The 15,297-nt window shown below is 43.4% G+C and overlaps 1 protein-coding gene and 1 long non-coding RNA gene across 3 annotated transcripts in view; one reads left to right on the forward strand and one right to left on the reverse strand.

The window, feature by feature from the left end:
* Positions 1-12,599, reverse strand: part of LOC116533657 — a 28,310-nt gene extending 15,711 nt beyond the window's left edge. Inside the window, exon 1 of the long non-coding RNA XR_004261388.1 lies at positions 12,334-12,599. This is a non-coding gene — a long non-coding RNA (uncharacterized LOC116533657). The remainder of the gene's footprint in view (positions 1-12,333) is intronic.
* Positions 12,332-15,297, forward strand: part of SNRPC (small nuclear ribonucleoprotein polypeptide C) — a 16,753-nt gene continuing 13,787 nt past the window's right edge. For both annotated transcript variants that reach the window (XM_032253485.1, XM_032253486.1), the window contains exons 1-2: positions 12,332-12,782; positions 13,138-13,180. In XM_032253485.1, the coding sequence (XP_032109376.1) occupies positions 12,775-12,782; positions 13,138-13,180 (51 nt within the window). In that variant the 5' untranslated portion in view covers positions 12,332-12,774. The remainder of the gene's footprint in view (positions 12,783-13,137; positions 13,181-15,297) is intronic.

Consider the following 15,297-nt stretch of genomic DNA (forward strand, 5'->3'; position numbering starts at 1 on the left):
AATATATATATATATTTTTTGGAGACAGAAATATATATATTATATATACACATATATATCTTATACATATATACAGATAATATATATATATGCACGTATGTATGTATGTCTTGGAGAGTTCTTCACATCAGTACACACAGATACTTCTCATTGTTTCCTATAGGTGCATACTGTTCTGATATATGCATGTCCCAAAATGTATTTAACCAGGCCCTTGTTGATGGGCATTTAAGTTTACAGACTTTTGCTTTTTTTTTTCAAAGACTGCTTCAATGAGTAATCTTGTATACACATCATTTTGCACTCCTGTAACTATGTATAGGATAAATTCCTAGAAATGGAATTGCTGAGTTCCCAGGTCTATATATAGAGAATTTTCATAGACACGGTCAAATTGTCTTCAACAGGAACTGTTTCAATTTACGTATGTATGATGGTTCCTATTTACCTATAGTCATGGCTATTCAAAGTAATATCAATTTTTTGGATTTTTACTAATCCAGTAAGTGATAAATGGTATCTCAGTAACTTTTAATTTAAATTCATCTTATAGTGAGGATGAGTGTTTTCCAGATGTATAAAGGACATTTACATATATTTCCTTTTCATTCTTACTTTTCTATTGAGTTGGTAATTTTATTGTTATTTTGTAGGAGCTCTTTATATAATATATCCAACATCTTTTAAAAAGTCAGGCTAGTCCCAGCGTAGCAAGTTGTCTTAATCGATGGCTCCCAGTAAGTTACAGATCAAACTCCTTGTTCTACTTTTTTTTTTCTTTTCATAGAGAAGAGGTCTCCCTATGCTGCCCAGGCTGGTAACTCCTGGGCTCAAGTGATCCTCCCATGTCAATCTCCCAAAGTGCTGGAATTACAGCTGTGACCCACTGCACCTGGCTGTTCTACTCTTTCTTCCTTCCTCACTGCTTTGAGTACACTTAAATAAATAGGCTGGGGTGGTAGCTCATGCCTATGATCCCCAAAATTCAGAAAGTAGCTGGATGTCCGGCCAGGAATGATGGCTCACTCCTGTAATCCCAGCACTTTGGGAGGCCAAGGAAGGAGAACCACTTGAGCTCTCAAGACAAGCCTGGACAACACAGTGAAACCTCGTCTCTACGAATAATAAGAAAAGTTAGCTCGGCATGGTGACGTGTCTGTGGTCCCAGGTACTTGGGAGTCTGAGGTAGGGATATTCCTTGAGCCCAGGCAGTTGAGGCTGCAGTGAGCTGTGATACCACCACTGCACTCCAGCTTGGGCAACAGAGTGAGACCATGTCTCAAAAAAAGAGAAAAAATCCTAAAAACAAAAACAAATGTGGTGGTGTGACTGTAGTTTCAGCTGCTGCTCCTAGGGAGGCTGAGGCGGGAAGACTGTTTGAGCCCAGGAGTTCAAGGTTACAGTGAGCCATGGTCATGTAACCAGCCTGGGTGACAGAATGAGACCCTGCCTCTAAATCAGTACATGAATAAAAATAAAAAGTCAGGTTTAATGAGGATGTAATTTACATACAATAAGATACACCTGCCAGGTGTGGTGGCTCACTCCGTAAATAAAAAAAAAAAAGATATAAAAGACATACATTTTAGGGGAGTTATCCGTTTTATGTGGAAGGCATTCCAGCTGGGGGCTACATGCTGGTGATTTGAAGTCTATCTGAAAAAATGAGCTTCAGCCTTTGCAGCAAAGGAGTCACTTGGGGCAGGTTGCACTTGGGCCTGGATTGTGAAGGTCTCAGGCATACAGGCAGTGTGTTCAATGGGAAGTGGGTAAGCACTGGACTCTATTTGGGCTCAAATTATATTTTTCCCATGTATTAACTATGTAATTTTGTTCAGATTACATCATCTCCTTTAGTCTCAGTTTCCTTATCAGTAAAAAACTTCAAAATCAAATCCCATCAGATAACATAATAAAAGCACATTGCCTAGTGCTGACACCCACTAAGCGCTTAATAAATGCTAGTTTCACTTCTCTCCAAATGAAAGCCAAGCCACTAAAAGATAACATGCTGTAGGGCAGCAGAATGGCGTGTGTGTGTGTGTGTGTGTGTGTGTGTGTGTGTGTGTGTGTATGTGTCTCATTCCCAACCACAACCTCAGGTTCTGCTGGAGTATTCAGTCATATAGAGGCCACTCATGTTCCTGTTTCCAGCCTGACACTCCTAGAGTCAGACTGTAAGCTTCCTGTGCAAATAGAATAGTCTCTGACAAGAGATCGTTATCTAAGAAAAGACATTTCAAGAGTGAGTAATAGGGCTGGTGGGGTGGCTCATGCCTGTAATCCCAACACTTTGAGAGGCTGAGGCAGGCAGATAGCTTGAGCCCAGAAGTTCAAGACTAGCCTGGGCAATATTGTGGAACCCAGTCTCTTCAAAAAAAAAAAAAATACAAAAAGGTGTGGTGTTGTGCATCTGTAGTCCCAGCTACTTGGGAGGCTGAGGAGACAGGATCACTTGAGCCCAGGAGGTGGAGGTTGCAGTGAGCTGAGATCATACATTGCACTCCAGCCTGGGTGACAGATTGAGACCCTGTTTCAAAAAAAAAAAAAAAAAAAAAAGAAAGAAAGAAAAAGAAAAAAAAAGTGAGTAATAATACCTTCAGCTGCTACTCAAAACTACCCTGCCAAACCCGTTCTTCTGCCTTAGTGATTAGTGCCTGCCCAGCTTCCGCCTAACATCACAACATGTTGGTCCAACAGCTTTAGATTAATAAAGAGGCTCAACAAAGAATGTGTTCCCCAGGCCCTGGGACTTTGGCCTTCTCTATTTCCAGTAGTGAGCCCTCTATTTACTATGAGGGAGGCAAGACAATAACAGCAGAACTAATGAATAATTATTACCTTCCCACATAGCCAGGTAAAGAGGGATGGTGCCTGCCACCGCCTTGTAGGTGCCAGCTAGGCATCCTCATTGTAGTCTTAGTGTTGTTCTCATTTGCCTAGGCTAGGTGGAGAGTGTCTTGTCTCCAGATACCCATGGCCTTGGAAAGCAGCAGCTAGGTCACCTCCCAAGCCATTTCACTTGCAGGGTAGAGTGGGATGAAGATTGCCAGCCACAGCCATGAGTTCCCAGCCACAGCTATGTTTACACCTACCTGGGAGGCCTTACGTGAGCTTTTGCAACCCTACATCCCGATGTTATTTCCAAATAGAAAGATCCAGTTTTGCCTTCTGAGTCCACTACATGGACACAAGCTCTCAGTTTAAAATGGGAAGTTGGCAGGGAAGGCCACAATGGTATGCCCCTTCTCAGTGAGGCATCTGTCAACAGATCAACAGCCCTGGAAGTATAGCTCAGAGTACAGAGGCAAGTCTGTCTTTGGAATTCAGCCTCTCGCCTGCACTTGAGGCCCCTGAGGTTTGGGAATGGAACTAAGAATTGTAGATTCTGAAGAGTGCCTAACAGATGGAGGAGTCAGCAGCCAATGATGGCTACAAAGTGAAGCTGATATGATGGGAGCAGAAACAAGATGTAAAAACCAACGAAACAACAAAGTGAAGCTGAAATATCTTACTGGGAGAAGAAAAACGCCTGTCGAGTTCCACAACTCATCCCCTGTGTGGCTCTGAAGAGGCTTGGAGGGATTCCTGGACATGGAATTCAAGAGACCTGGGTTTTAGTTACTTATTCTTATTGACAGTCCCAACACTATCCATTAATTACTGCTGGCTTACCATGCAGTGCTAAGTGCTTTATAAGGTTGATCTTAATCAGCCCTCAAAGCCATGACCCTCTGAAACAGGTACTACTATCCTCTCCATCTTACAGATGAGAAAGCTAAGACAGAAAGGGGTTAAGCAACTTCCCCAAGATCAAAGCAACAGCTTGTAGTGGTACTGGGATTCAAAAATAGGCAGTCTGGATCTAGAGGTGTGCTCATGACAGTTGTGCTACTGCCTTTTGATAGAGCTGTCTTATTATAGTCCTTACCATACAATGCTGTGATTCTTTGTTTAAATGCTTATGTCCCATGCTGAACTTGATGGTGGGCACAGTGTGTTACTCATTTTCCTATTAACAGTGGCCAAAAGGCCGGGCGCGGTGGCTCACGCCTGTAATCCCAGCACTTTGGGAGGCCGAGGCAGGTGGATCACGAGGTCAAGAGATCGAGACCATCCTGGTCAACATGGTGAAACCCCGTCTCTACTAAATATACAAAACATTAGCTGGGCATGGTGGTGCGTGCCTGTAATCCCAGCTACTCAGGAGGCTGAGGCAGGAGAATTGCCTGAACCCAGCAGGCGGAGGTTGCGGTGAGCCAAGTTCGCGCCATTGCACTCCAGCCTGGGTAACATGAGTGAAACTCCGTCTCAAAAAAAAAAAAAAAAAAAGAAACAAAAAAAAACAACCAGTGGCCAAGGGAGACCTGAACACCAAGAGAATGCTCAGTAAACATTTGTTGAATAACTGAGTATTACTTTTTGGGTTTTGGCATTGCAGAAAGATACAGGAGAGTTGAGGAAGTTGTAGGTTACTGTGGAACTAAGGACTCAAGTCTTCTGGTAGTGACAATGGAAATTATCATCTTAAACTGGTACCTCGTTTGAGTTAGGCTTTGAAGCCTGGGTTAGGCATGACCAATGGCTGCAGTTGGACATACCATTTTGGGCCTAGGATTCTTTTTTATACTTCTTCTTTGACAACAGTACTCCCCCAAGTTTTGGGTGTTGCTCCTTCCCTCCCTGAGGTTTAAGTGGAACTAGCAAACACAATTTTCCACTCATCCCCAACCAAGGAGGACTCTTGACATAAGTGTGCGCATGTAGGTCCTTCCCTGGCTTTTGGCGTTATGTGCGAGAAGAACGGAAGTCTGAAGATATATGAGGCTGTCTCATCGGTGTGGAGGAAACCTGGTTGCAACATGGGATGATGAGGCCAATGTGCAAAGAGAAGCAGACAAGCAGAGATGAGAAATGGAGAAAGAGACCAAGTGACGTTATTTCAGGCCCTAGGTCAACCATACCTGAGGATAAATCTACCCTTCAATGTCCCAGCTTTCTGAGCCTCTATATCCTATTTGCCTAAGCAGGTTTAAGTAGGGTTTTGTCAAATGCAACTAGAAAATTTCTTTTTAACAGAGTAGCCTATAGTAGGGTTTCCAGGTTTAGAAAAAATAATTGCAGAGGACACATTTATACTAAAAATTATTGCATATCTGAAATTCAAATTTAACTGGATATTGTGTATTTATTTATTTATTTATTTATTTTTCAGCAGCATTGAGAGCTGAGACATTGTGTATTTAATTGGCAACTCTTCCCTCATGGGGTTACACAATATTGTACCAGCAGATGTGACAAAACCTACATGAATAAAACAAAAGTCAATTCTGCTGGAAGTTTTTTTTTTTTTTTTGAGACAGAGTCTCGCTCTGTCACCTAGGCTGGAGTGCAGTGGCACGACCTCGGCTCACAGCAACATCCACCTCCCAGGTTCAAATGATTCTCCTGCCTCAGCTTCCCCAGTAGCTGGTACTACAGGCATGCACCACCATGCCCTGCTAATTTTTCTGTATTTTTAGTAGAGATAGGGTTTCACCATTTGGCCAGGCTGGTCTCGAATTCCTGACCTCAGGTGATCCACCCACCTCGGCCTCCCAAAGTGCTGGGATTACAGGCATGAGCCACCGCACCTGGCCTACTGGAAGAATTTTTTAGGAAGGGATAAAGCTAAGTAACTCAAATGATTAATTTAAATAGATTGTTATATTAAAATAACAGATAAGATTTGAGTTGTAATAATTAAAACACTTGGTAGAGACACATCAATAGACCAACAAAACAGACCAGAAAGCCCAGAGATGAAATAGAATATATAGAGGAATTTAGTGTATAATAAAATACCATTTCGAATTAGTAGGAAAAATGATAGATTTTCAAAAACTGGTGCTAGGATAACTAGGTTGATGTTTATGAAAAGAAAAATGAGGATAGATCCCTCTTCCATACCTTACTTTAAAATAAATTCCAGATGGATAAAGGATGTAAACATAAAAAAATGAAATAATAAAATAATTAGAAAAAATGAGCTTAGCATAGTGGCTCATACCTACAATCCCAGCACTTTGGTAGGCCAGGGCTGGGGAATCACTTGAGCCCAGGAGTTCAAGACCAGCCTGGGTAACAAAGCAAGACCTTATATCTAAAAAAAAATTTTCAAATTATCCAGGCATGGTGGTATGTGCCTGTAGTATCAGCTACTTGGGAGGCTCAGGTGGGAGGATTGCTTGAGCCCAAGAAGCCAAGGCTGCAGTGAGCCATGACCGTACCACTGCACTCCAGCCTGGGTGACAGTGAAACTGTCTTTTTTTTTTCTCCTCTTTCAGTGAAATGAAATTAGAGGTCCTGTCTCAAAAGAAAAAAAACATGTGGGAGCATTTATTTTTAATTTTAACTTTTTATTTTTTTGAGACAGAGTCTTGATCTGTCACCCAGGCTGGAGTGCAGTGGCACAATCTCCACTCACTGCAGCATTTGCCTCTCAAGTTCAAGGGATTCTTGTGCCTCAGCCTCCTGAGTAGCTGGGACTACAGGCATGTGCCACCATGCCCAGCTAATTTTTGTATTTTTAGTAGAGATGGAGTTTTGCCATGTTGGCTAGGCTGGTCCCAAACTCCTGACCTCAGGTAATCCACCCACCTCGGCCTCCCAAAGTGCTGGGATTATAGGCGTGAGCCACCATGACCAGCCAATGTGTTAGAGTATTTAAACAAATAATCTCAGAAAGGTGAAGGCCTATCTACCTATGACATACAACCCAGAAGTCATAAAAGAAAAGATAAATAAATTTGACCAACATACAAATTAAAAGCTTTTTTAGGATTAAAAACTACCCAAAATAATGCCAAAGGCAAACAACAAATGAAAAAATATTTGCAAATCATGTAAGAGGCATAGAGTTAATTTCCTTAATATATGGCTGGGCATGGCGGCTCAGGCAGGGCATAGTGGCTTACACCTGTAATCCCAGCACTTTGGGAGGCTAAGGTGGGTGGATCACTTGAGGTCAGGAGTTTGAGACCCAGCTACTCAGGAGGCTGAGGCAGGAGAATCACTTTAATTCAGGAGGCGGTGGTTGCAGTGAGCCGAAATTGTGCCACTGCACTACAACCTGGGTGACAGAGCAAGACTCCATCTCAAAAAAAAAAAAATCCTTAATATATAAAGTACTATCTACAAATCAATAACAAAAAGATGAGACTAACGATATAACAGATAAAGGGGCAAAGAATATAAAAAGGCAGTTGGTCTGGGTGCAGTGGCTCACAGCTGTAATCCCAGCACTTTGGGAGGCTGAGGCGGCAGATTACCTGAGGTCAGGAGTTCAAGACCAGCTTGAACAACATGGTGAAACCTTGTCTCTACTGAAAATATAAAAATTAGCCGGGCATGGTGGCACATGCCTGTAATCTCAGCTACTAGGGAGGCTGAGGCTGAGAATTGCTTGAACCTGGGAGCTGGAGGTGGCAGTGAGCTGAGATCATGCCACTGCATTCCAGCCCAGGCAACAGTGTAAGACTTCCTCTCAAAAAAGAAAGAAGAAAGAAAGAAAGAAGGAAAGAAAAGAAAAGAAAAAGAAAGAAAGAAAAAGAAAGAAAGAAAGAAAGAAAGGAAAAAAAACTGGGAACAAGGGTGTGGCTCGGGAACATTTTTGTGGTTTTCTAATTTTCCACCATGTGTGTATACTACCTATTCAAATATAAGTAAATAAAATACATTTTAAGTGTAAAATACCTTAAGAACAACATAGATGTGTTATTAAGTGCATTACAAACATTGTGAATTTTTAAGACACCATATAAGAACACAAGAGTTCAAGGGCATTTCAAGCTCAGGTGGGCACTTGGGATTTTGGCTGTAGACCTAGAGGAATGAGGGTGACAAATGAACTCTCTCAGTTGGCTGGGACATTCAGAGAAAAAGTGTGAAAAGCACCGCTTTATAAGATAGCAGGGCCCATGGGCAGGACATGATGGAGATACCCCTTGGAACTTGGAGATAAGGTCACATCTGCAGAGAGATCCGCTGTTAGTAAAACGAAAAAGAAGATAAAAAAAGAGATAAGGTCACTAAGCATATATATATGTCAAGGTCCAACCTGGAAAACCATTCCAAGTCTTTAAAACACAGGGAACTTAGTCCAGGTATTTGGTTTATACAGGTGTTGGCAGAGACAAAAAGCCAAACAGAGAATAGTCAAATAGCCCAGACACAGATGAGTGACAGCAAGAAGCTACTGTCATCCTTACACTGGAGGGACAGAAGGACAACATTGTTCAACCAGAGCCCAGGGTGTGGGATCATCTGCTAAAAGTTAGATCCAAGGAGGTTGTAGGAGACAGCCTGATGTTGAGGGGTGGGAAAAGGATGGATACTCTGGCTTGGAGGTGGCATGGGGATAAAAGGTACTCTGACTTTTTCTTTGATCACTCTTATCTCCAGAAAATGCATCCGTCTGATGGAGCCCAGCAATTCAGCTTGGAAGTCAACCAGCACAGGAGTCCAGGCCATGCAGCCTTCATGGAGTCAGTCCACCAATGACTTTTTTATTTTTATTTTATTTTTATTTTTTTTGAGACGGAGTTTCACTCTTGTTACCCAGGCTGGAGTGCAATGGCGCGATCTCGGCTCACCGCAACCTCTGCCTCCTGGGTTCAGGTAATTCTCCTGCCTCAACCTCCTAAGTAGCTGAGATTACAGGCACGTGCCACCATGCCCAGCTAATGTTTTGTATTTTTAGTAGAGATGGGGTTTCACCATGTTGACCAGGATGGTCTCGATCTCTTGACCTCGTGATCCACCCGCCTCGGCCTCCCACAGTGCTGGGATTACAGGCTTGAGCCACTGCGCCCGGCCACTTTTTAATTTTTTTAAGACAGAGTCTCGCTCTGTTGCCAGGCTGGAGTGTAGTGGCATGATCTCATGATCTCAGCTCTCTGCAACCTCCGCCTCCTGTGTTCATGTAATTCTCCTGCCTCAGCCTCCCGAGTAGCTGGGACTACAGGCATGTGCCACCATGCCCAACTAATTTTTGTATTTTTAATAGAAAGGGTTTCACCATGTTGGCCAGGATAGTCTCGATCTCTTGACCTTGTGATCCGCCTGCCTCAGCCTCCCAAAGTGCTGGAATTACAGGTGTGCGGCACTGTGCCTGGCTTTTTTTTTTTTTTTTTTTAAATACAGACAGAGTCTTTCCCCATTGCCCAGGCTGAAGTGCAGGGGCCAGAACATAGCTCACTGTAGCCTCCAACTTCTGGGCTCAAGTGATCCTTCCACCTCAGCCTTCTGAATAGCTGGGATTATAGGTGTGACCTACTCCACCTGGCTTCCATTGCCATTTTTGAAAGCAGGGAAAAGAAGAAAAATAGACTTGAAGGCAAAAAAGGCCAGGATCAGCACAGAGAAATCAGGAAGAAATCAAAACATAATTGATAGGCTGTGCATGGTGGCTCATGCCTGTAATCCCAGCACTTTGGGAGGCTGAGAATGGCAGATCATTTGAGGTCAGGAGTTTGAGACCAGCCTGGCCAACATGGTGAAACCCTGTCTCTACTTAAAATACAAAAGAATGAGGAGGGCGTGGTGGCACGTGCCTATAATTCCAGCTACTTGGGAGGCTGAGGCATGAGAATCTCTTGAATCCAGGAAGCAGAGGTTACAGTGAACTGAGATAGCAGCACCGCTGCATTCCAGCCTGGGTGACAGAGTGAGACCCTGTCTCAAAAAAACCCCAAAACCAAACCAAAACAAACAACTTAATTGATGAATCCATTCCCTCGAGGAAAATCAACTGAGGGTACCTGGACAAAGGTGGGTTTCTGGAACTACAACATTAAGACCCAGGCATTTTCTGCAAAATGTCCTTTACAGCTGGTTTGTCTGAACTAGGATCTAGATCTAGATGATACACTACATCTGGTTGTTACGTCTCTTAATATTTAAATGTAGAAAAATACCTTTTCCTAAGTTGGTGAAGCAAAGACGCCAGTTGTCCTTACAATGTCCTACCTCTAGAATTTGCTGCCTTTTGCTTTCCTTTAGCTGATCCTGTAGCTTATCCTACTAACTTGATTACATCTAAGTCAGACATTTTTTAAAATTATTTTTAATCTTTGTGGGTACTAAACATTTTGATAATACATCATAGCTGCTGGGTGTAGTGGCCTACACGTGTAATCCCAGAACTTGGAGAGACTGAGGTGAGAGAATTGCTTGAAGTCAGGAGTTTGAGATCCTGCTTCTGCAAAAAATTAGAAAAATTAACAAGGGTATGGTGGCACGTGCCTGTAGTCCCAGCTACTTGGAAGGCTGAAGAGGCAGGATTGCTTGATCCTGGGAGGTTGAGGCTGAAGTGAGCTGTGATAGAACCACTGCATTCTATCTACACACTCTCTCTCAAAAAAAGTCATAGTTGATGGTATCTACTTAATGTTGTCATCCCAGCAGGAGACACATTATCTGGTTGTTCTACCATTAATCGTGTTAAGATTTACCATGGTATTAGGGTGATAAGAGCCTGAGAACTTCATTACTCAGTTAACTTTCTCCTTAGGACCACGAAGTAATCTTTGTGGTGCTTACTTCTTCTAAAGGTCAGTTTCCTCATCTGAAATGTGAATAAATAGGGTTATTGAATGGATTAAGTAAATTAATGCATTTAAAGAACCTATGACATAGTAAACATTTAAATAAACTAGCAATTATTACTATTATTTGGTTGCAATTCTACTCAGAGATTGTGTGCAGAAGAACAAAAACAAAAAGCTCCCTCTCCGCAGGTCCCAGCACTTCTTAATATTTCCTTTTTCTAAAAGGAGGAAGGCCATTTTTGAGTCTGATAGACCAGATTGGAAGTTTGGCCTTGTTGCTATAACAGGTGATATCTGTGGACAAGTTACTTCTATCAATTTCTTCCTATGTAGTAACTACCATTTGCGGAGGGCCTAGTGTGTACTTTGCATTAAACACTTTACAAGCATCTTCACATGTAATTCTTCCTTAAACCCTACAAGAATTATTACCCATAATTTTCAGATGAGGAAACTGAGGCTCAGAAACAGTAAATAACTTGCTCAAGTAGCATAGCTGAGGAAGCAGCAAGATGGGTCTTGAAACTGGTGATTTCTGGGGTTAATGAGATTAAAAAAAAAAAAAAAAAAAAAGCCGTGATATAGGCCCAGCGCCATGGCTCACGCCTGCAATCCCTGTACTTTGGGAGGCTGAGGCGGGTGGATCACGAGCTCGGGAGTTCAAGATCAGCCTGGCCAAGATGGCGAAACCGTCTCCGCTAAAAGTAAAAAAAAAAAAAAAAAAATTAGCCAGGTGTGGTGGCAGGCGCCTGCAATCCCAGCTACTGGGGAGGCTGAGGCAGAGAACTGCTTGAATCCGGGAGGTAGAGGTTGCAGTGAACTGAGATTGTGGCAGTGAACCAAGATTGTGCCACTTCACTCCAGCCTGGGCAACAAAGCGAGACTCTGCCTCAAAAAAAGAAAAAAAAAAATACATGATACATAGAGCCACTTGCACTTGGTTTTGGTTTTATTGCGCTAAAAAGAAAGGTAATTTCTCAGTTGTCATTTTGTAAAGACAACATTTCTCTTATTATTATTATTTTTTTACTTGACATGGTGATTGTAGTTAGCTGTGTAAAGATAACATTTCCCGCCGGGCGCGGTGGCTCAGGCCTGTAATCCCAGCACTTTGGGAGGCCGAGGCGGGTGGATCACAAGGTCAAGAGATCGAGACCATCCTGGTCAACATGGTGAAACCCCGTCTCTACTAAAACTACAAAAAATTAGCTGGGCATGGTGGTGCGTGCCTGTAATCCCAGCTACTCAGGAGGCTGAGGCAGGAGAATTGCCTGAACCCAGGAGGCGGAGGTTGCGGTGAGCCGAGATCGCGCCATTGCACTCCAGCCTGGGGAACAAGGGCAAAACTCCGTCTCAAAAAAAAAAAAAAAAAAGATAACATTTCCCAAAAACAAAAATGAAAAATAAATTTTAAAAAGACAAGCGATAACCTTTCTCTATCCTCTATAAAGTTGGACTCTCCTATTCTCTGCTTCACTTTGCTCCACCTAACCTACTACTATAAATATTTATTATTTTTTTGAGATAGGGTACCACTCTGTCACCCATCCTGGAGTGCAGGCGAGATCACGGCTCACTACAGCCACGACCTTCTGGGTTCAAGCGATCCTCCCATCTCAGTCTCCGAGTAGCTGGGACCACAGGCGTCCGGATAATTTATAAATTATTTGTAGAGACAAGGGTTTCGCTATGTTGCCCAGGGCTGCGGGCTCAAGGGATCCTTCCGCCTAAGCCTCCCCAGTACCTGAGATTCCAAGAGCGAGCCACGGCGCCGGCTATTGGTTTTAACAACTGTCTTGTTCCACTAGAATGTCAACTCCACGAGGACAATAATTTTTGTCTGTTTTGTTCACTTTTGTTTATTCAGCATTTATAGCAGCGCCAGGCGCGCAGCAAAGACTCATTAGATATTTATAGAAAGAATAAATAAGCTCTTCCGGAAACATCGAGAAACAAGATTAAATGGGCTTGGACTGAACCTCGTAGCGATCCGTAGTACTCCTCCTTCCCTCCCTCCTATAGGCGAAAGGAAGAAAAGGAAAAGCTCCGCCCCTCGCTCGGCTGTAGGAGGTTAGGGTTTCGAAGTCTTCGCGCTGGTCTCTTGGGGTTCCGCGGTGTCGGCGCTGGCTGTGTGCGTCATTTCCGTGCGTCACGGAACGGAGTGGCCAACGGCTTGCGGAGCAACATGCCCAAGTGAGTGGGGCCCTGAAATTTGAGGATGATGGTAGTGACTACTTGTGGCCCTCATGCAGGCTCGGAGAGCGGCGTCTGGTTTCTGAAACCTCGAGGGATAGGAGAGGATCTGGGGCGGGTGGACGAGGTAGGGAGATGGAGAGCGCTAGACACCCTTTTTTAGAATTGAGATGGATCCCGCTTAAGGCAACAAAAAAAGCCTGGGTTATGTGTCGACGCTTTGTTTGACACCTTTGAGTCGTGACGAGGTCGGGTTTTTTGTTTGTTTCTTTGTTTTTATCTTCCATGAACAGCGCTTCCGTGGATGGGTATCTAACTGGTTATCTCTTTTTCTCTTTCTTCCACCTCTTTTCAGGTTTTATTGTGACTACTGCGATACATACCTCACCCATGACTCTGTAAGTGTCGTATCTATTCAGTTTCAAAAAGCCTAATGTGTAATAATGAAATGAGTTTTGTGCTTTTTTTAAAGATGCAAGTTTGTGCTTTCCCACCTGCCGAGGTTTAAGGTCTACTGCTTGGAAAAAATATTGGAGGTTATTTTCCGACCTTTCCTATAACTTTGACCAAAAACTGCTTGACAAGTCGGGCAAAGTGATGTACCTGTAGTCCCAGCTATGCAAGAGGATGAGGTGAGAGAATCGCTTGAGGTCCAGGCTTAAGTGTGGCATGATCAGGCCACTGCATTCCAGCCTGGATAACAAACAAAAAAACTGCTTAACAAATAGTAACAGCAGCTAAAGTAGAATTTTTTTTTTTTGAGATGAAGTTTCACTCTTGTTGCCCAGGCTGGTGTGCAATGGTGTGATCTCGGCTCACCGCAACCACCGCTTCGCGGATTCAAGTGATTCTCCTGCCTAAGCCTCCTGAGTAGCTGGGATTACAGGCATGTGCCACCACGCCCAGCGAATTTTGTATTTTTAGTAGAGACAGGATTTCTCCATGTTGGCCAGGCTGGTCTGGAACTCCTGACCTCAGGTGGTCCTCCCGCCTCAGCCTCCCAAAGTGCTGGGATTACAGGCGTGAGCCACTGCACCCAGCTCCTTTATCTCATAAAAATTATTTCGAGATATATATATGTGTCTTTTTTTTGGGGGGGGGGGTTGGGGGCAGAGTCTCGCTCTGTCCCCTAGGCTGGAGTGCAGTGGCACAATCTCAGCTCACTGCAACCTCTGCCTCTTGGGTTCAAGTGATTCTCCTGCTTTCACCCTCCCAAGTAGTTGGAACTATAGGCACCTGGCACCACGCCTGGCTAATTTTGTTTGTGTTTTTAGTAGAGGCAGGGCTTAACCATGTTGGCCAGGCTGGTCTCAAACTCCTGATCTCAAATGAGCCACCCACCTTGGCCTCCCAAAGTGCTGGGATTACAGGCATGAGCCACTGTACGTGGCCGGTTATATGTATTTTTAAAATTGGGTTATGTGGGTTGTATCTGTCAATATTTTCTGTATTTGAAATTAAAATGTAAAACTTTGGCCAGGGATAGTGGCACATACCTGTAATCACAGAACTTTGGGAGGCTGAGGTGGGAGGATCACTTGAAACCACGAGTACAGACCAGCCTGGGTAACATAGCGAGTTGCTGTCTCTACAAACAAAGATATTAGCTGAGTGCGGTGGTGTGTACCTGTAGTCCCAGTTAATCTGGAGACTGAGGTGGGAAGATCTCTTGTGTCTAGGAATTTGAAGTTGTAGGGAGCTATGATTGTGCCACTGTACTCCAGCCTAGGTGACAGAGCGAGACCCTTCTTCAATGATAATAATAAACAGAAAAAAAATGCTTATTCTTCTAAAAGTAAGATTTTTACATGTAGTATAACATTTTAGACATGAAAAATAGCAATTTTTCACAACAAAATAGTACAAAGAATGGCATTGTTTTAACATTTTTGCAAAATGCTCATGTCTGACTTAGTGGAAAACAATTTCAGCATTAAATCTGTTGCAATATATTTTTTGATTGAAATAATGAAGAAAGTTCAATGTCACAGGGTGTATAGTTGAAAAAAGGAGTACATTAATAGCCTTGTTAGATATTTGTGGATATTTTTGTACTGCATCTCAACACATGGTTATTTGCAGTGTGGAATCTGAAATTGTATGAAACTTTTCATACGGTTACATTAAGTCCCAGCTACTTGGGAGGCTGTGGTGCAAGGATTACTTAAGTTTATTAATTTGAGACCAGCCTGGGCAATGTGTAGTGTAACCCTGTCTCTTAAAAAAAAGAAAAAAAAAGGCCGGGCGCGGTGGCTCAAGCCTGTAATCCCAGCACTTTGGGAGGCTGAGGCGGGTGGATCACGAGGTCAAGAGATTGAGACCATCCTGGTCAACATGGCGAAACCCCGTCTCTACTAAAAATACAAAAAATTAGCTGGGCATGGTGGCGCGTGCCTGTAATCCCAGCTACTCAGGAGGTTGAAGCAGGAGAATTGCCTGAACCCGGGAGGCAGAGGTTGCGGTGAGCCGAGATTGCGCCATTGCACTCCAGCCTGGGTAACAAGAGCGAAACTCC

This window comes from Sapajus apella, unplaced genomic scaffold (assembly GCF_009761245.1).
Source record: "Sapajus apella isolate SASKATOON/1434 unplaced genomic scaffold, GSC_monkey_1.0 scaffold83, whole genome shotgun sequence".
NCBI classification, from domain to species: domain Eukaryota; kingdom Metazoa; phylum Chordata; class Mammalia; order Primates; family Cebidae; genus Sapajus; species Sapajus apella.